Genomic DNA, 21,444 nt, shown 5'->3' on the forward strand with positions numbered 1-21,444 from the left:
GGTGCTTGGGCCCTGCACCCCATGGGAGACCAGGAGAAGCACCTGGCTCCTGCCATCGGATCAGCGCGGTGTGCCGGCTGCAGCGCACCAGCCGTGGCTGCCACTGGAGGGTGAACCAACGGCAAAAGGAAGACCTTTCTCTCTCTCTCTCTCTCTCACTGTCCACTCTGCCTGTAAAAAAATAAAAAAATAAAAAGTGTCTTCTCCTTGCCATGCAGTGCTCAAAACTGAATTTTTTATTGCTTAAATTTTGGCAAAATGCCTCCAACATAAAGTGTACTATCTTAATCACTCATTGTGCAACCAACCTCTAGAACTTTCTCATTTTGCTAAACTGAAACCCAGGACCTATTAAACAACACATCCCCATTTACTCTGCCCCAGGCCCTGGCACCCTCCATTGTACCTTCCATCTCCAGGAATCTGATCTCAAGTGAGATCATGCAGTATATGTCCTTTTGTAACTGGCTGATTTCACTTACCATCATGTCTTCAAAGTTTGAACTTGTTGCAACCTGTGTCTGAATACCCTTCCATTGTGTAGCTACTCCACATTCTGCTTATCCATGGATCCGTCAGCGGACAGACACTTGGGCTGCAAGCCACCTCTTGGCCCTTGTGAGTCATGCTGTTGTGAACGTGAATGTACAAATACCTCTTCGAGACCCCTGCGGTCAGTTCTTTACGGTAAATACCCTAAGGTGGAAAATGGATTCGTCATGGTAATGCTGTCTGCAACTTCTGAGGAGTTGCCATACTGTTTGCTATACCAAATTTATTTTGTAAATCTATGTATTCCACAATTAGCATTTCAACCCTGAGAGCATGCTTGCAAACTCCAGACCCTTCTTGGATTGGGCTGATTCCTGTCCTTGGTGCACAGGGATTTTAAAACTCCCTTTATTCAAAGGCCAAAGGCAATGCCAAATTGAATTCACCTGAGTACAGAATACGTAATTAAAAATTGAGAGAGTTCGGTTGTTTCTGGATTTTCTTCAGTAGATTCACGCAGCTCTCATCATGGGTACATATTTTGAAAGCAAAGACAGACAGACCCTCCTAGGGTTTCCTCTGGTTTGGCTCCATGGAAGGAGCTTTTGAATCAGAACACTTGGCCTTGAAGCCTAGCCCTGCTGTTTGTCTGCTGTGTGACCTTGGGCAGGTTGTCTGACTTCTCTGCACCATGTACAGCTTCGTAGTGCCTGTAACTCACAACGTGGTAATAATGACCATCACAGGTGTCTCTGCAAAGTTGGGATGTTTTCATGGTGAGTGTGGAGGCCACCCCATTCCTGAATGGTAGGGGTCGACAGTGTGCAAATGATGGGCTTTGCTATCTAAAATAAGTTCATGGAGCCAGTTGTAGCGCAGTGGGTTAAGCTGCCACTTGGGGTGCCATCGCCAGCACCCCATATCAGAGTGCCAGTTCTGAGTCCCAGATGCTGTGCTTTGGCTGCAGATCTCTGCTGATACACCCGAGGAGGCAGCAGAAGATGGTCCATGTGTCCCCAGATGGCTGCAATGGCCCAGGGTGGGCCAGTCCTAAGCCAGGAGCCAGGAGCTTCTTCCAGGTCTCGCATATGGGTGCAGGGGCCCAAGTACTAGTGCCATCATCTGCTGCTTTTCCCAAACACATTAGCGGGGAGCTGGATCAGAAGTGGAGAAGCCGGGACTCAAACCAGAGCCCATGTGGATTGCTGGCATTGCAGGTGGTGGCTTAACCTGCTGTGCCACTATGCCGGCACCTCTTCCCATATTTCTGAAAAACACTTTTAAAATGCAAAATGAGACTGGTTCTATGCACCTTCCCCCTTTGCCCTGGTGTACAGACCCCTGAGTTTGGGTCCACAAAGGCTAGCGAGGGCCCCAGCATTGCAACAAACCACCCTAACAGGCCCTGTGGTGAGGCAGCTTCCATCTCGGACACCCCACTGATGTGTAGAGTGCTGGTCTCACAGAAACAAGGCTGCGTGGTCCCACTGGAAGAAATGCCTTGTGCTCCTCGCTCCTTCCTGCGTCTGCCTCATCTTCTTGCCTTAGCTCTGGTTCTGACCCCAGATGTTCCAGAGATGGCAGGAGAGAGGACGGGGCTCAGCACAAAGCCGTTACCGCGAGGTGGTGGAGGTGACTATTTTCGGAGTATTCCATCACTCACGTTTTTAATAATTCCTTGGACTAAAACGTGCAGAGAGAGCGAGGTCATCGAATCAAATAACTTGGGGTCGTTTTGGGCTCTGGGAAAGCAGGTGCGTGCACATGCATGCACGCACACACATACAGCGCGGTATTTCAGCGAGAGAGAACTGCTTGTTCTCCTTCAGGTTCCGACGTTAGCTGGTGTCTTGGGACTTCCTGATGGAGTGCATCCTACACTCGGGGCGTGGGTTGCAGCCACAGAGGCAGATCGGTGGGCCGCCATCTGCGTGCACCTCCCACGTGGCACTCAGGGTCCCTGTGATCTGGAACCTGGCCCAGAAACCTGCAGCGTCCCCCACACGCTGTCTGTGCCTCGTTAGAAACAGAGCGTGGGCCCGGGTCACAGCTGGGAATACACAGACAGCACTAGAAGTATCCTCTTCTGGAAGCCACGCTGCCTACAACGAGGCTGCTATTTTGGTTTGGGTTGGCACTTTCAAAATGTCCTTTTTAAACAGGCAGATAAAGAAGAGATCTCGGGCGAGGGCAAGGGTGTCATGCTGTTGCACGGTTTTCTCTCCCGGGCGCATTCCGGTTTCAGCCATGACTGATACACCTGGCCTGCCTACTCGCTGCCCGCAGCCGGGCCCAACAGGAACCCTCACTGCCCCCACCCCACTACCCCTTAGCATCTGCCTTGCACTGCCGCTCCGGCTCTGCCCCAGGCCCCGCCCTGCCGCCCCCAAGTCCTCCGCATCTGCTGGCGGCACCTGCCTAAGACGCCTCCCCAGAGCCCCCTCGCCGGCTCGCCTGGGCCCTGTGCTTGGGGCTCCTCTCGGAGCGTGCCCCACACGTGGGCTTCTCTGTCTCCACTGAGCTGCCTCCATCGAAGATCTAGCTCTCCCTGCTGCGTGTGGAGCACGAAGCACCCAAGGCCCGTGCTCGGCTTCCGCGTTTCTTTCTTACAGGCAGGACCTAAGGAAAAGCTCGTTTTCAAAATCACCTCCCTTTGACCCATGGTCCTTACACACACAGCAGGAGCCCAGCAGCCCGGCATCGGTCATCCCAGCCTCGCTTCCCCTTGTTGCTTTGCCTTGTGGGTGTCTTGAGTACGCATGTGCGCACATGCGCACTCCCCTGCGGTGGCCTGACTGCGCGTTTGCGCGCATGCGCACTCCCATGCTGCCCTCGGCACTGACCGTCTCGTGTGTCTGGCTCCGCAGGACTTGTCCTACAAGGACCGGCACTGGCACGAGGCCTGCTTCCACTGCTCGCAGTGCAGGAGCTCGCTGGTGGATAAGCCCTTCGCAGCCAAGGAGGAGCAGCTGCTCTGCACGGACTGCTATTCCAACGAGTACTCGTCCAAGTGCCAGGAATGCAAGAGGACCATCATGCCAGGTCAGGACACGCGGCCGTCTCGCGCGCGGTGGGGGCGGGGGGGGCCGCGGTGCTGAGCCGGTCCAGCCCCAGGCCTTGCTGTGACCCGCCGTTGGCGTCCACTTGTTGCACACACTCGGGTTTGACTTCCCCTTGAACTCAGAGAAGTGCTCAGAGCACCACACTGATTTTTCAAATGCATAAGATCCATGAACGTGATAATGAGATGCGGAACAAGAACCAGACGCTGGGGGTTTTCAGTTCGTAGCTTCGGTAGGTTGAATATTCATTTCTTCTCTTGTTGATGTGAAAGGCAGAGTTATATAGGGAGAGGGAGAGACGGAAAAGAGAGAGCTCCTCCATCCCCTGCTTCACTCCCCGAATTGACCGAGACAGCCAAGGCTGGGCCTGGCCAAAGCCAGGAGCTCAGAGCTCCACCAAAGTCTCCTGCGTGAGTGGCAGAGGTCCACCTGCTTGGGCCATCTCCAGCTTTCCCGGACGCATTAGCAGGAACTGGATCAGGAGCAGAGTTAGCCGGGACTGGAACCTGCGCCCGGTAGGGGGTACCCGCCTTGCAAGGCGGGTCGCTGGATTCCTGTTGGCGTGTGAAGAGAAGCAAGGCCCAGGAGAAGCTGACACTCAGTCGCTGGCTCCCCCATGGAAGACCTCTGTGTGAGTCTCTTTAAACCCAAATGCCAAGCAATGGAGTCTGTGCTCCATTTGAGGGATTGCTTGCTTTTTTGCCAGTGAAGAGTTCTCAGTGAGCAGCTGGCATATGGAAAGTATTTTAGGAAGATAGATTGAACAAGAAGTAATTTTTTTTAAAGTCAAGGGGATAATTGTAGGCCTCTGGTAGCCTGGTTTCTTATTGCCACGACTAATACAACTTCAAAATAATTGCGACATACAGGGTACTTCAAAAACTTCTTGGAAAGTGAAATTAAAACACAGGTCTGGGCCTGGTGTTATGGCATAGGGGCTAAGCCTCTGCCCGCAGCACTGGCATCCTATATGCTGGCTCGTGTCCCGGCTGTTCCTTTTCCAATCCAGCTCTCTGCTATGGTCTGGGAAAGCAGTAGAAGATGGCCCAAGTTAGGTCTGTTTGGGTGCAACAATGTTTTTGAAATGCATGCATGCGTAACTTTTCATAATCGTCCTTTCCATGAATTTTTCCAAGATCTCTTGTGCCCTAACAAAAGCGTGAACCACTGCCCTGCTGGGAGCTGTGGGGAGGGCACAGCTGAGGGGCCACGTGGAGACCTCAGAAGGTGGAAACTCCCGTAGGAACTCGGCCTGCGTGCCCTGGACAGTGGGAGTAAGAGCTGGAGCCCCCAGGAAACCAGGCTGAGCTGTGGCCCAGCAGAGACACAGCTGTCCTGTACTGTTCACTGAGAAACAAATGAAATCTCCTCTAGCCTTGTTGACTAGAGCCAAGGAAGCCTCCGAGCAAACTTCTTTAACTCCTCTGTCCTGTGCCCTGTTCGCAATCCCTGCACTGCGGAGAAGGCGCAGGGCCTCCCGCAGCACGGTGGAGCAGGCTCCCTCCAGCCTGGCCACCCTTGGTCCGCGTTCTTGCACGTTCTTGCCCTTTTTCTTGTTTGCTCCTTAGCTCCACTCACGCTCTGCCCTCTCCCGAGTCAGCCCTGCTGGCCCCTGCACCGCTCCAGTCCTCCTGTCCTCCACTGCCCCACTTGGAAGACCAGGTCCTCCTAGGGTTCTTCCTGAGTGGGGAGGTGGGGAGGCTGCAGGCGGAGGCCCCTAACCATGCGGGTGTGTGGTGGGGAGGTGCAGTTGAAGACCTGGCATCTGTAGACGCCATGCCTGAGTCCTTCTGCGCAGATGAGACCATTCTGAGAGGCCGTATTTGTGCACTTGGCCACAGTGCAGCCTGGAGCACCCCCATTGGAAGCGCCTTTCACAAGAATGCATGGAAGCATTCGTAATTTAAGCTTAAATGACCTTCAAGTTCACCTGCTGCTCATCTTACCAGTGAAGAAACCAGAGTGGCAGTGTCCTGCCCCTAACTGCAGTCAGTGGCTGAGCAAGGTTAAAGTCCTGTCGGGAACGCACGCTTTCCTCCACCTGGGAGTGGGGCTTCCTCCATAGGGGTTTGCTGGCAGGTACACGGGGTGCACCTTGTCTGAGATCTTCACTCCAGTGAGACAGCTTGGTGCCGTCCACATGTGTTGGACACGAAGCCAGGAGGCCCGGTTATCCTTGTTTTTGTCACCAGAGCCAGTGATCAGAGCTGTTGGGGCCCTGACCTCCCCATGGGAAAGAGGAGGGGTCCAGAGCCTCCACAGCACTGTGCCCCCCACCTCTGTGTGAGTCTCTGTAAACCCAAATGCTGTTCCCCCAACTTGGTCTACATCCTTGATGGGAAGGCGGGAGCCGTGGGAGACTGGAGCTGCTTTGGTTTGGCTTTTCCCACTGGAGGGTCTGTCCTGGCCCCCACGCCTCAGTTCTCCTGCCCTGAACTTTGAGGGATGAGGCAGTTTCTAACTAGGATGCTAGTTTCTAACCCTCCCTGGTTGTGGCGCCGACTTCCCCGGTCGTAGGCCCCCCAGTGACTTCATCCCCCTTTGTGTCAAAGTGGGAGAAGATCATCCTGAGTATCAGACTTTTCCTGACACTGATTCTTGGAGAGAATTCTGACATCTCAGACCAGGGGCTGTTCAAGACACGAAACCTTAGCGCCAACCACGTCGTACCAAATAGATGTGTTTCCTGCGTCTCCGAGTTCCTTGCTGGTCTCCAGGGTGTGAGGGCCCTGGAGAGGCAGAACAGACAGGGGATGTGCAAGGCCACATTGTGCAATTCATGAAAAGATGGAAGGAAAAGATTAGTGTATTTGGGTGCAAAAAAAAAAAAAAAACCTTCCAAATGCAAGCATGGTTTTTAATAATACACATTTCCATGATGTTGAAGGCCTTGCATATATATGCACACACACGCGCACACACGTGTGAAGACAGAGCAGCAGAGAGAAGTTGATTTTGAGGGGCTGGCCCATGACTGGGGGAGCTGCCAGGCTGCCTGGCAGGCTGGCGGCTCAGGTGAGCCAAAGTCACGGCTCTGAGCCATAGCTCCTGACTCGTGCGGGACAACCAGGCTGGAAGCTCAGGCAGGGTTTCTTAGTTGCCATCTTGGAAAGTCTTCCTCTCTAGAAAAAGCTCAGTCATAGGCTGGCGCCACGGCTCACTAGGCTAATCCTCCACCTTGCGGCGCCGGCACACTGGGTTCTAGTCCCGGTCGGGGCGCCGGATTCTGTCCCGGTTGCCCCTCTTCCAGGCCAGCTCTCTGCTGTGGCCCGGGAGTGCAGTGGAGGATGGCCCAAGTGCTTGGGCCCTGCACCCCATGGGAGACCAGGATAAGTACCTGGCTCCTGGGGTGCACCTCGGATCAGCGCAGTGCGCTGGCCGCAGCACTCCGGCCACGGTGGCCATTGGAGGGTGAACCAACGGCAAAGGAAGACCTTTCTCTCTGTCTCTCTCTCTCACTGTCCACTCTGCCTGTCAAAATAAATAAATAAATAAATAAATAAAATTAAAAAAAAAGAAAAAGCTCAGTCTTGGGTTTTAAGCAAACTGATTAGATAGGCTCCCCTGCTCTGGGGGAGGGGGAGGTGTTGGGATCTGATTTATTCCAAGTCTGCCTCTTATAAGTGCTAATAATATCTTTTTAAAAATTATTTATTTGAAAGGCAGAGTTGCTGAGAGGAAGAGAGGGAGTGACAGAGAGAAAGGTCTTCCGTCCGCTGGCTCACTCCCCAAATGGCCACTACGACTGGAGCTGGGCCAATCTGAAGCCAGGAGCCAGGAGCTTCTTCCAGGTCCCCTACATGAGTGCAAGGGCCACACACTTGAGTCATCTTCCACTGCTTTCCCAGGCACATTAGCAGGGAGCTGGATCGGAAGTGGAGCAGCCGGGACTCAAACTGGCACCCACATGGGATGCTGGCTCTGCAGGCAACACCTTTACCTGCTTCCCTGCTACATCACAGCGTGGGCCCCAGTGCTAATCAAATCTCAAAAGCACCTTCCCAGCGACACGGGGACTGGTGTTTGACCCAACGACCGGAAGCCACTAGCAGGTTTGAGTTGACTCCTAAAAGTAAGCATCACCCCCCCGCCCCGTGTCCCCTGGTGTTTACTGGGAAGATGAAGCTTCCATTGACAGACACCACAGAGACACCGGGCGGCACCGGCCACTTGAGAATTCACTCAGTACTGTCTTCTAATACGGAATAAGGGAGTTGGGGTGCACGAGTCTGGAGGGTGCAGGCTCTGGGATAGAAAATGTTGTGTAGGAATGACAGCGTGCTCAGGACCGCGTCCCAGTCACTGGGCGCACACAGTGTGTCGGGTGCTCTACGGCTTCACGCAGCCTGCTGTCTCCGAGGGGGTGGCTTCTCCCTGATCTACAGATGCCTCTGCATTAGAGAGGGGGCCGGGCACTACAGGCAGAGTGATGAGAAACATCTGGCCCGTGCAAAAACAACAGCAGTAAAGCAAACTCCGGAGCCCAGCACATCTGCAGTGAGGACAAGAGGCACGTCCCAGGTCAAAGGCCCCCGCCGGCCCCACACTTCACCCAGGTCCGTGTCTCGATGGAGAGCCAGCAAACGGAGTATCCATCAGGAAGCCCAGTGCTGCAGGTCACCAGCTTTTACTGACCGGACGCCGAGGCCCCCCTGGCAGAGGTTTCTCACAGGTGCACACGGCACCCTCAAGGTGGACGCTCTCCCTAATCCTGCACCCCGGTTCTGGCTCCTCATCTGCCTCTGTGAGTCAGAAAGACAGGCACCTCCCTCTGTCGGTGACTGCTCTGAGCATCCAGTCCTTTACAGAAGGAACTCTCCTGCCACCTGCCGGCCCTGTTGTGTAATAACCACAGGCCCGTGGTCTGCAGTGCCTGCCATGTGCGTGCACTACCTCCCTGGGCCTTGTGCATCCTGCGTGTGGACAGTTCTCCAAGCACTGGTGCTGGCATCCGCCTTATTTCAGAACACACCACGATCGCCCCGCCTGGCTTTGCCTGGAGCCTTTAGTGAGAGTTGTAATTGCTCCAGACTCATTGACAAAACCTTGTGGGTTCTAGCCTGGCCCAGACCTGGCTGTTGGGGCCATTTAGGGCATGAACCAGTGAATGGAAGATCTCTCTCTGGCCTGTGGGCCTTAAGTGGTATACTGGCCCCTGAGTCCCTGTATTCGGAACACTCTGCTGTTCCTTCGTCCACGTTGCTCCTTCTGCTTTGTACGAAAGATGCCCACATGCTTCCCTTTCTTGAGTCATCTTGTTAGTAAATATGCACCTATTTTTGGGTGCAAATTGAAGGAGAAGAAAAAGCCAACCAGCAGAGGCTGGGCATTTGCTGCACATCAAACTTGGTGGCAGGAGTGAGCCGAAAAGTGTTTCCGTTTGCTGGGACGTTGCAATGTGGACAGCGTGCACAGTCGGTGAGATGTGAGTGCATCACCACCTGGTCCACCCAGCCAGTCACACTCAGGGGGTGTTGAACACCTGAGGCTCCTCACCAGAGCGGGCTGGAAGCTCCAGGTGCATCCACACCCCAGCTGTTCCCATCTCCTTGGAACCAGAGCGGGTACTCATTAACAGGTGTGCAACAGGGGGGTGCACAGCCTTCCCCCATTATCCTGAAACTGTGGATCATAGTAGACCTGATATTCTGTGGTTTTCTAGTTGTACATACTTGTGATAAAGGATTGTGGCACAGCAGGTTAACACCCTGGCCTGAGGCGCCGACATCCCATACGGGCACCAGTTCGAGTCCCGGCTGCTCCTCTTCCAGTCTAGCTCTCTGCTATGGCCTGGGAAAGCAATAGAAGATGGTCCAAGTCCTTGGGCCCCTGCACCCATGTGGGAGACCCGGAAGAAGCTCCTGGCTCCTGGCTCCTGGCTTCGGATTGGTGCAGCTCCGACCATTGCGGCCAATTGGGGAGTGAACCAGTGGATGGAAGACCCCCCTCTCTCTCTGCCTCTCCTCTCTGTAACTCTGACTTTCAAATAAATAAATAAATTTTAAAAAGTTGGATTTGTAAATTAAGCACAATAGGAGCATAAAAAGGTTAATGATAACAGAACGGAGTAATACACTACCGTAAGAGTGCTGTGAGTGTGGTCTTTTTTCCAGATGTCGGAGTGTGCTCTCCCCTTTTCACTTAAAGGAAGCATTTTTTATGTCTCTTTGGTATACCTGAACTGCCGGCATCACTTCTCTTGTGCTATGGGGCTGTTGTTCAGTAAGTTAAGCATTGGTGCAAGCGCTGTAATGTCAGTGCCCCATGCAGGCCATCTGCTGCTAAGTGGCTACCGGGCAGGTGGTATAGTAGCGTGGACACGTCCGGCCAGGCTGGGGAGGGCTGCCATGCCAGGACTCAGGGTGGTGTGTGATTTAGAACTTATGAATTGGCCACTTCTCCAACTTCTCGTTTACTATTTTCGGCCCACGATTGACTGCTGACACCCTTAGGATGCAGATCCACAGACAAGGAAGAACTCCTGGAGTCCCTGTTCTCCAGATCCCACGTGCTGAAGGAGGAGCCCGAGCTGGGCCAGACTTCTCTTTCTACTTGGCAATGCTGAGATAGCCTTAATTAAAAAAAGAAATGCAGTGTTCCTGAGCACCAGTCTGGAGAAACACGTGCCAAGTGTGTAGTGTGGGTTGTTCTAGAAGCTGGGTGTATAGCAGTGACCCCTAAGACAAAGCCCCTGCCCTCCACAAGATAGGAATCGTCCCATTGCTAGGCAAGTCTTCGGGCACTCGAGTGGTTTGCTAGGAGACAAATCGAGACGCGGCAGGCTGAGGGTGTGGGCTGCTAAGCCTCCTAGGCCAAGCTAACCAGAACCCCGCCGTTTCTTCCTGACTGCCGGCAGGTACCCGCAAGATGGAGTACAAGGGCAGCAGCTGGCACGAGACCTGCTTCAGCTGCCATCGCTGCCAGCAGCCGATCGGGACCAAGAGTTTCATCCCTAAGGACAATCAGAACTTCTGTGTGCCCTGCTACGAGAAGCAGTACGCCCTGCAGTGTGTGCAGTGCAAAAAGGTATCTTGGGTTCCCCCGGGACCCCGCGGGGTCAGCGCCACCAGCTTCCGTGGCCCTGTCTGTCAGCTCTCGCATTTAGGAAGCAGGGACGGCTGTCCTGCTGGCGTAGCCGGAAGGTTCTGGGGTTGTGCCCGGCCCACCGCTGTGTATTTGCAATCCTGCTGAGCTTTTATGGATTCCAGCCGTTGGATCCCTGTTCTGCACAGAACACCGTGGTACTCTGTGCTCAGAATCCTCTAGCCCTGCCTTCTGGAACATTCCCAGATCAGTTCTCGTGTTAATGACTTGCTGTTGGGAGGAGAGAAAGAGAGAGAGAGAGAGAGAGAGAGAGAGAGAGAGAGAGAGGACAGGTGTGCCCTGGATAGGGAGCAGACCATTTAAAGTTTTCTGCTCCTTGATGTGCTAGCTCTGAGCTGGGGCCTACACAAAGTTTGTGGAAAATGAGTAAGGTGAGAAAACTGGACTTGGATTGCATAATGATGTTGCACCAAAATAAACTTGTCTTTCAAGTCTGTTTTCTAACAAGCTGTCTGAAGTCCCCTCATACACGCATTCTGTATCCCCGTAAGGATCTGAAAACCCAGCATGTTTTGCGTTAGTTCTGCTCCCGGAGGAAGCATCTGTAGGAAGATCAGCCGTGATCTATGGTTTAATGTCAACACTGCAGGATAGGGGCTGGCGCTGTGGCATAGTGAGTAAAACCACCACCTGCAATGCCGGCATCCCAGATGGGTGCAGGTTCAAGTCCTGGCTTCTCCACTTCTGATCCAACTCCCTGCTAATGGTCTTGGAAAAGCAGTGGAGGGTGACCCAAGTTCTGGGGCCTCTACTACCCAGGTGGGAGACCCGGAAGAAGCTCCTGGCTCCTGGCTTCAGCCTGGCCCAGCCCTGACTGTTGTGGCCCTCTGGGAATGAACCAGAAGATGGAATCTCTCTCTCTCACTCACTTACTGTAACTCTTTCAAATGAAATAAATAAATCTTTAAAAATAATGCAGGACAGAAGGAGTCCTGAGCTGTAGCCCCTGCTCTGTCATGAACCAGCTATTCACTGATACCTTCCTCCTGGCCTCAGTTTGCTGATCAATAGCACTGCAGGCAATACCCATCTCGTTTCACAGGCTAAACATGCGGCCCAGAGGGGTGGCCAGGTGTTTAGCTCAGTGTTTGGGGATTCCAGAGCCTAACCGTGCGCCTGCTGGGAGGTGTCTGCCCCATCTTCCGTCACCGTCGTTCTGTTGGACCCCTTGTGATGCCTTACCTGGCTCCATCACTGATCCGTTTTGTAAATGACTCTGGGAAAGCGAGAGGAAAATTCTAGGCGAAAGCCAGTTCTCTGACATCTGGCTTTGCAGCCTTTCCTCACGCTTGTTCCAAGACCACAAGCAGGTTTCGGGCTCACTTTCCCCCAGACTTCCACGATTCCTGCCCTTCCCGCAGCATCAGCAGGTGCAAATCCCGGAGCTTTGCAAGCTCTTTCTCCCACGCCCAAGTGGCTGCTTAGACTGAGCCTGCGAGTGGTGATGGAGACGTTATTCTACCTGCTGGGCTTCACACCGAGCACTCGCTACAGATTTGCACCTGGAACCTTATCACTCCCATCTCACAGATGAGAAAATGGAGGCAGAGGGATCGCTAACAGTGGCTTGCCCCAGCCTCAGGGCTGACAAGGAACAGGTTAGGGTTCATTCCTGGTCTCCCAATAAAGTTCTGGCCAGGAGACGGCCCCTGGGCTGCCTCCCCGCTCCTGGAGCTGCCTCCCCGCCTCTCCCACTCACATCCCCAACCCCACCGACGTCCGTGCCTCAGTTTCCCCGGCACCCCTCCTTGGGGCTGCAGGCAGATACCTGAGGACCACCTGCCCCAATGGAGAACACAGAGACTGTGGCACTGGAGCTCGAATCCGTGGCGGCCACGCCGGGGTCTGCCCAGGAAGTGTGAAAAAGTAGGGTCTCGGTGACTTGAACCACCTGCTGGCTTTCTGGGTGAGGATCTGGTGTTGCCCGGTAGCATCAGGGGAGCCGGCGGATGCTGGCTGAGGACAGAGGCTGCCCTCACTCTGTACCATGCCTTGCCTCCTGCAGCCCATCACCACGGGAGGCGTCACTTACCGCGAGCAGCCCTGGCACCGGGAGTGCTTCGTGTGCACCGCCTGCAAGAAGCAGCTGTCCGGGCAACGCTTCACGGCGCGGGATGACTTCGCCTACTGCCTGAGCTGCTTCTGCGACCTGTACGCCAAGAAGTGCGCGGGCTGCACCAACCCCATCAGCGGTGAGCACCCCGGGGGCCACACTTCATGGGGCGATCCAAGGGCGGGACCAGGCTGCCGCTTCCACGGGCAACCATGCATGTCCCCAGACATTCTGGGTGCCCCTGGTTCTGCCAGCAGCAGATTTTCCACCCTGCTGCCTTCTGCTCCTTGGCACACAGCATATGCTGCGGCGGCTGGCCGGCTGCTTCCCCTCCAGCCCACCTGATCACTGAACCCAACGTGGCTGGTCTCAAGTTCCTGGCTCTGCTTTGGGTGGGACTCTGTGACAAGCACACAGGCACGGTAACAGTGGCGTTTTTAGGCTCACCGGCTGTCCTGGGTTCTTAGAAATGTCCCCTGGCACTTACAGAGTCTTTCCTACCACAAGACCATAGCTACATGCAGGCAAAGGGCAGTCTGGCTAAGCGAGAGACCAAAATCTGTTGACTGGGAGGCCCTGCATGATGGGACTACACCCTGCCTTTTTGTTTGTTTGTTTTAATTTAAAGATTTATTTATTTATTTGAAAGGCAAAATTTCAGAGAGAGAGAGAGAGAGAGAGAGAGAGAGAGAGGGAATCTTCCATCCGCTGGTTCACTCCCCAGATGACTGCAATGGCTGGGTTGGGCCAGCCCAAAGCCAGGAGCCAAGGAGCTTCTTCTGGCTTTCCCACACTGGTACAGGGACCCGAGGGCCATCTTCCACTGTGTTCCCAGGCCACAGCTTAGAGCTGGATCAGAAGTGGAGCAGCTGGGACTTGAACCATTGTCCATGTGGGATGCTGGCACTGCAGGTGGCGGCTCTACCAGCTACGCCATAGCCCCAGCCTCTAGTGCTGCTTTCACAGTAACTTAATGTTTATAAAACTAACCTCCATAAGTTACATAGTCCACATAAAAGCACTTCAAATTAAAAAAAAATTTTTTTAACCTATCTTCATTTTGATTTGAAAGGCAGAGAGAAAGGAACAAAGACAGAGAGACATCTTCTGAACACTGGCTAGATTAAAAAGCCTGCAACAGCCTGAGCTGGGCCAGGCCGAAGCCAGAAACCCAGAACTCAAGCCAGCTTCCCACAAGGGTGCCAGAGACCCAAGAACTTAAGCTATCACCTGCTGCCCCCCAGGGTGCACATTAGCAAAAAGTGTCAGATATGGGTGTTAAATGTAGTTACCACTGTAGAACTGACAAAATCAGAAAAAGCAATACAAATTTTTGTATAAAATTCGAATTCTCTGAAAAGCAGAGAACATACAGAGGAACCTAAGTATGTTGAAGAACATACAAAGAATTCTTCAACAAAATATTTGTGGAAAAGTGGAATTAAAAAATAAATTCAAGGGCTGGCACTGTGGCATAGTATGTTAACCCTCTGCCTGTGGTGCCAGCATTCCATGTGGGCGCTGGTTTGAGTCCCAGCTGCTCCACTTCTGATCCGGCTCCCTACTAATGGTCTTGGAAAAGCAGTGGAAGATGGCCCAAGTGCTTAGGCCTCTGCATCCACATGGGAGACCCGGAAGAAGCTCCTAGCTTCTGGCTTTGGATGGGCCCAGCTCCGGCCATTGTGGCCATATGGGGAGTGAACCAGTGGATGGAAGACCAACCTCTCTGTAACTCTGCCTCGCAAGTAAATAAATAAATGTATAAAAAAATATAAGTTCATTTTTGGGGTGGCGCTGTGGCTTAGCAGGTTAAGCTGCCGCTTGCAACACGAGCATCCCACATGGGCTCTGGTTTGAGTCCTGGCTGCTCCACTTCCAATATAACTCTTTGCTAAAGCGCCTGGAAATGCAGCAGAGAATGGCCCAAGTGCTTGGTCCCCTGCACCCACGTGAGAGACCCAGAAGAAGCTCCTGGCTGCTGGCTTCAGTCTGTCCCAGCTCCAGCTATCGTGGCCATTTGCGTGTGAACCAGCCCATGGAAGATTTCTCTCTCTCTCTCTCTTCTTCCCTCTCCCTCTCCTTCTCTGTTTCTCGCTGTCTCTCTATAATTCTGCCTTTCAAATAAACAAAAATAAATCTTTGAAAAAAGGTTTATTTTTGATGAAAAAAAATCCGAAACCCATACATGTTTTTTCATAATCTGCATTTCCTGTGAACTTCTGAAGTCTCCCACATAGAAGGACTTTCAGATTGCAGCTAGAATTGAGAGCCAGATTCCCGAACAGTTCTACAGGACGGAGAGCTTAAGTGACGTTTCTAACAGAGCCTTACTGGTCCCTTTCCTCTTTAACAAGAATGTTAGTGATTTTTGTAAATTATTTAGAAGTTGATATTTTCAAGCTTTTTATGGGCAGTGATGCTTCATGCACACATAGATATATTTAATCCTCATTATTCAGTCTGAATTTGCAAATTTGGCATTTGAAACCGCAGGATCACTACGTAGAGTGCTTTCCGCATTCTGCAAACACGCACAGGACAGCGACAAACCTGAGCCGGTTTCAGCTCTCGTACTGTAATAGTGTAGTGACGGTTTTTGCATATTTCTGGGGGACTTTTTTTTGGGGGGGAAGGGAAATTCCTCTATTTTAAAATGATCCCCAAGCAAATTGTGTCCAGTGTCCCCGAGTGCAGGAGTGTCACGTGACTTCCAGAGAAGCCGCATGTGGAAGAAGCCCCACTCAAGAATGAGTTAGGGCGCCGTGAGCCATCAGCGCTGTGGTAATGAATCAGCATACTGAGCGAGGTGTCTTCAGAAACACGGGAAGTAGCAGCTTGTATAGACTGGCTGATGAGAGCACTGTGGCCAGAGGCTTGGAGGAACTGAAGCCTGTATTTCTCTTCGGAGCAATGGCTCAGTTTTTGCTAATTCAGTGTTTGTGGGAATGTTCTGGAACATAACTACCGCGAATAACCGGAATCCACTGTGTACATGTTTCCTATAGGAGGCTCCTCCCCTTTGGGCTGACGTGGGCTCTCATTTCTGTCACTCACTCCATTTGTTGGCATTTGAGAGCACAGAATGGAGACAGGGGACTTCCCTTCTGGGCCAGCCTGCATGGCGCCTGTCACTAACACCCTCTGCATCCCCTCGGCTAGTCTCCTCCTTGCCCCCGGCTCTAGGGTGCAGCAAAGCCATGAGAGGTGAGAGAGACAGAAGCATGGGGTGTCAGGAACTCCAGGGAGTCCCAGCAGCTTCTCCTGGGCTCTGCAGGCTGACTCAGGGTGAGGTCCATGTGCCAAGAAGAGAAACAACCACTTTCCAACCCTGCGCCAGCCCTGCCCCTAGATCAAGTTAGTGTCGCCTCCACCTCTGCTTCTCCAGCTTGGCTCTCCGCTGCAGAACCTAGCCGGTTTCCTACATGACAGATGCCCGCGTCATGATTTATTTGCGATGAGCTGGGTGTTGGAATGTTTCAGTTTCCCAGATATGCAGGGAAGTTAGCTTACCCCACCAGCTGAGTCCTGTGCAGTGCCAGGCACAGGATCTGTGAACCCTTGGTCTTTCATGGCCCTTGGGAGTCAGATTCGTGAGGGCAATTGGTGGTCTAGAAACACTGTTTATTTTGGCGTCACTTTCTTTAAACCATAAGGCGTTTAGGAAAAGAGATCTGCAAAGCTTCACTAATATAAATATCTGCTCCATCAGTAGCCATCAGTGTGGTATTAGAACTGGCATTGCATGTCTTGGGTTCAGGTCCCAACCCTGCAACTGATTGGTGGAGGAAGATTAACTCTAAGCTCTCCCTCCTGTACAGAGTTTAATGCCCAGCACCAGCCTAGACAATTCAGTTATAATGCGAAGGGCAATGCCATGCCAGAATCCCATATCTGAGAGCGAGAGCCATTTCAGGTCCTGGCTGCTCCACTTCTGATGCAGCTCCTGCTAATGGCCTGGGAAAGCAGCTGAAGATGGCCCAAGTGCCTGGGCCCCTGCACCCGTGTGGAAGGCCTGGATGGCATTCCTGGCTCCTGGCTTCAGCCTGGACCAGCCTCTGCCATTGCAGCCATTTTGGGAGTGAACCCTGGATGGAAGATCTCCCTCTTTCTCTCTCTCTCTCTCTCTGTTTCTCTATCATCCTGCCTTCTAAGTAAATAAATAAATTTTTCTAATAAAAAGTGTTACAACGGAAATTAGCTGGTGAATTACAGATTCCTCATCTAAGTCTGAGACCTCAGATTTTAGAAGTGGAGTGGTCGGTCTGCTTGCTTTGTTTTAGTATAGTTCATTAAGACTTTCTGGAAGGAATTCTTTGAAGTTGAAATTCATGACCCCCATTTCAACAGAAGTGACTTCCATTCTGACATCAGCATATGCGTTTGATTCTGTTTTATTCCAGGTGATGAACAGCAGCATAAATCAACTGTACCCAGTGTAATTAAAACAGTTGATGGGAGTTAGGCATCCAATATAAAGCGAACAGTTGTAATGAGATACTACTTTTCCTATGTACAATTACAAGACGGCCTTGTCCCTTGCCTCCACATTTTCCTGGTCTGTTTCCATGTATGCTAACAGCCTCATCTTATGCCCGCCCCATCTGACTGCACCGCCTGCGTTCACGCTCCTGGAGCTGTGTCAAGGACTTTACTCTGAGGAAGGCCCACTCCTTCTTCCCCACCCCCACACCACTTAGTTGCTGGGGCCTTCCCTGGCCGCCCCACCAGAGAAGATGAACCCTTTCCTCTTCTACATTCCTTTTTTTTTTTTTTTTTTTTTTTTTGACAGGCAGAGTGGACAGTGAGAGAGACAGAGAGAAAGGTCTTCCTTTTGCCGTTGGTTCACCCTCCAATGGCCGCCACGGCCAGTGCGCTGCGGCCGGCGCACCGCACTGATCCGATGGCAGGAGCCAGGAGCTTTTTTCCTGGTCTCCCATGGGGTGCAGGGCCCAAGGACTTGGGCCATCCTCCACTGCACTCCCGGGCCACAGCAGAGAGCTGGCCTGGAAGAGGGGCAACCGGGACAGAATCCGGCGCCCCGACCGGGACTAGAACCTGGTGTGCCGGCGCCACTAGGCGGAGGATTAGCCTAGTGAGCCGCGGCGCCGGCCCTTTTTTTTTTTTTTTTTTTTTTTTAAAGATTTATTTATTTGAAAGTCAGAGTTACACAGAAAGAGGAGAGGTAGAGAGAGGTCTTCATCTGCTGGGTCACTCTCCAGTTGGCCACAACGGCTGGAGCTGCGCCGATCTGAAGCCAGGAGCCAGGAGCTTCCTCCCGGTCTCCACATGGGTGCAGGGGCCTAAGGACTTGGGCCATCTTCTACTGCTTTCCCAGGCCATAACAGAGAGCTGGATCGGAAGTGGAGCAGCTGGGTCTCGAACCAGAGCCTAGATGGAATGCCAGTGCCACAGGCAGAGGATTAACCCACTGCACCACAGCGCCACAGCGCCACAGCGCCACAGCGCTGGCCCCTCTACACTCCTTTTAGCGCTTCATTTATTAAAGCTTTAAAAAAAAAAACCTCTGGGCAGCAGACACAGCAGGCACAAGGAGGGCCTGAGGAACCTGCTCCCTGTTCTGTTTCACGTGGGAAAACCTGCAATAAACTAGTGAACAGATACACACAGTAGGCCCTTTTTGTAGTATCACATCACTTCAGGGCCAGGCCCTGTATGTCTTTGTTCAACGTCTGTGGGCTCATGCAGGCTGCACTTAGTATCTGCCTTACACACAGCTCTCTGTCCAAAGCACACAGTGCAGACTTGGAAGAGGAGCCCGCGAGGACTCCTTCAGCCGTGGGGCTCCAGTCTAACCAGCGAACCCTCCCTTCCTGCCTTCATTCAGTGGTGGTGTTGTTCTTTGTTAACAGGAATTGGTGGCACAAAATACATCTCCTTCGAGGAGCGGCAGTGGCACAACGACTGCTTCAACTGCAAGAAGTGCTCCCTGTCCTTGGTGGGGCGGGGCTTCCTCACAGAGAGGGACGACATCCTGTGCCCGGACTGCGGCAAAGACATCTGAAGGCCCCGCGGGGATAGCGCGCAGTCGCTGCTTGAGTCACACACACACACACACATTTATGTATTTTCTTTCTCCACCAGCAATATTGTGCTCTGGCTTCCACCTGCCTCATGTGCTTCTCAGTGCTAGTCTTGTCTGTTTAAATCCTTTCATCTTCGGGACTAAGTCAGTCCCAGGGAAAAGCGAGAATCCTCATGCAACCCTACGTGGGAAGATAGTTTGGAATTTCTGTAGTTATTAGGGCCAATCCAATTGCAAAACTCCTCTCGAATGATGTCTTTATAAGCTTATCTTTCTTTTCACTGCATATTTAAGTGCAATTCGCATATGTCACAAACTTGACTTTTAAGAACTGTATAAGGTAATGAAGCATTGGTACCTACAGCTTTTAAACTTCCTGTTATGTAAAATCGAAAGCAAGAGTATGTGATTTACAATAAAGTTATTCCAGACAGAATGTTTTGGATTAATGATTAAACGTTGGGATTCTCAATGTAAGGACAACTTTCTTGCCTGGCCCAGCGATTGTTCTGTGCCCTGCAAGTTCTGATGTGCTGGGACCGGAAGTGGTGTCACTACTTCCAGGAAGCCTGCAGATCCATGTCTCTCCTGCCTCTTCTCTTTCTTCTCGTTTCCCAAGTGCTCCCTGGAACGCACTGCTCTGCATTTGAAGCCAGTGACAGGCAGGGCCATTTGGGTGTCACTTTTCCTGGCAGATGCTGGCTTTGTCCCACTGTGATGGATCTCCTACACTGAACTGCTTTCTCCCCCATCAAGTGAAGGACTGGGCAAGGGCACAAGCAACTTGAGGGCCAGAAGTGACATCCTGTTCATCTTTATACTCAGTATCCTAGCAACTGAGGGCATGTAGGAAGCCTTCAGTGTTTCTGCAAAGGGAATGATAGAATCATTGCTGTCAGAATACTACTCTGGGCGCCTAGGTTTACAGTGGCTGAAATAATCTTGGATAGCCTGGTTCTAGCTCGGGCTCTGCTTCCAATACAGCTTCCCATGAATGCCCACCCCAGGACAGCAGCAGATGATGGCTTACTGCAGTTCCTGCGACCCGTGAGGGAGACTGGGAGTGAGTTCCTGGCTCCTGGCTTCAGCCTGGCACATCCACTGCTATTGCAGGCACTTGGAGAGTGAACCACCGGATGGGAACTCTTTCAAATAAAATGAACATTAAAAATAAAAAAAAATTAAGCCTCAGGATTTTCTCACTGGCCCTTGTCTGATACCTATCTATTGTTGCGTAGCAAACTACCCGCAATACTCAGCGGCTTAATACAACCCCTGCTGTATTCACTCACAATTCTTAATCGGCAATTTGGACAGATGTTCCCTAGCAGAGAGGCTGGGGGACAGGTGACTAGTGGTCACGCATCTGGCATGGCCAGATGGCTATTGGCTGGGACATGTATTTGCTGTGGGCAAGCCTGGGCTTTTTCTTCTTTTTTTAAGATTTATATATTTATTTGAAAGAGTTACAGAGAGATCTTCCATCTGCTGGTTCACTCCCCAAATGGCCGCTAGGGCCAGGGTTGGGCCAGGGTTGGGCCAGGCTTGGTCAGGCTGAAGCCAGGAACCAGGAGCTTCATCTGGCTCTCCTACATGGGTTCAGGGTCCCAAGCACTTGGGCCATTCTCCACTGCTTTCCCAGGCACCTTAACAGGGAGCTGGATCACAAGTGGAGGAGCTGGAGTTCAAACCGATGCCCATATGGGATGCTGGCACTGTAGGCTGTGGTTTCAACCTGCTGAGCCACAGAGCCGGCCCTGGTTTTTTCATTTCTCATAGCAAGGATCCAGAAGTGACCAAAATATTCATCTGCTGAAGCACGATTTAAGGCCAGGCCAGGGGATACTCAGGTGTTGGGAAGCAGATGGCACCTTTGAGGAATGAACAGATTCCGCAGGTACTAAAATGGACCACAGGCAGGATGTTCTTCCTGGCAGCTATCCACAGCTGCCCCTGAGTCATTACCCCTTTAAAATAAACAGCCTTCGAAATGAGCACTTGAAGTAGCTTCTCACCCCCCCTTCACTGTCCCTATCATGTCACGTCTTTATTTTCTATCATTACAATGATTCACTGTTTCATTGATCACTTGTATTTGCCCCCCAAGAGCTACAATAGTAGACACTCAACAAATACATAAACCATTCACATCTTTATTTTTTATTCCACCCTAGGAAAGGTGACCGACTTGTTAGACAACTGAGATGGTAGTCACCTCAGTTAGTAAAACATTTCCAATTTCTAACTGCAAGTAAGATCTTTTTGTGTTTCCTTTGTAGAGATTAAAAAAAAAATTTACTTCTTTTTTAACATTCAAAGTGGAGCGTTACCTAAGTCTATTCCAAGTTAGTTAATTTGGAGCTTCAGTCTTCAAATGCAATGGCATTAAGATCCAGTTTAGAAATTCAGTTTTTAAAAATCACTCCAATCTCTCAACCGAACTTCTGGTTTGCTCCACTTTGTGAAGTTAGCTTACACTCTGGGAAGGTCTGGGACCAGTCAACACTGCAGCCTCTGTGGCATCGTGATATCCCCCAGACCCTCTCGTTCACAGAGGAACCCAAGACGTGGCTGGACTATTAGGATCAGTCAAGAGTAACACTTTGCAAAAGAGCTTACTCAGAAAAGATCAAATCATTACACAGCATTTTCCCATTTTGTTTTTCTATGAATGACAGACTTACTCATGA

At 51.9% G+C, this 21,444-nt stretch overlaps 1 protein-coding gene across 5 annotated transcripts in view; it reads left to right on the top strand.

Moving 5' to 3' along the window:
* FHL2 (four and a half LIM domains 2) overlaps positions 1 to 19,190 on the top strand; it is an 83,505-nt gene extending 64,315 nt beyond the window's left edge. For all 5 annotated transcript variants that reach the window (XM_002709708.6, XM_089327436.1, XM_051834948.3 and 2 more), the window contains exons 3-6: positions 3,360 to 3,534; positions 10,411 to 10,580; positions 12,664 to 12,850; positions 18,582 to 19,190. In XM_002709708.6, coding sequence (XP_002709754.1) covers positions 3,360 to 3,534; positions 10,411 to 10,580; positions 12,664 to 12,850; positions 18,582 to 18,733 — 684 coding nt within the window. In that variant the 3' untranslated portion in view covers positions 18,734 to 19,190. The remainder of the gene's footprint in view (positions 1 to 3,359; positions 3,535 to 10,410; positions 10,581 to 12,663; positions 12,851 to 18,581) is intronic.
* The last annotated feature ends 2,254 nt before the right edge of the window (positions 19,191 to 21,444 follow it).

This window comes from Oryctolagus cuniculus, chromosome 2, assembly GCF_051225735.1.
Source record: "Oryctolagus cuniculus isolate XC-2025 breed Fujian yellow rabbit chromosome 2, ASM5122573v1, whole genome shotgun sequence".
Taxonomy (NCBI): domain Eukaryota; kingdom Metazoa; phylum Chordata; class Mammalia; order Lagomorpha; family Leporidae; genus Oryctolagus; species Oryctolagus cuniculus.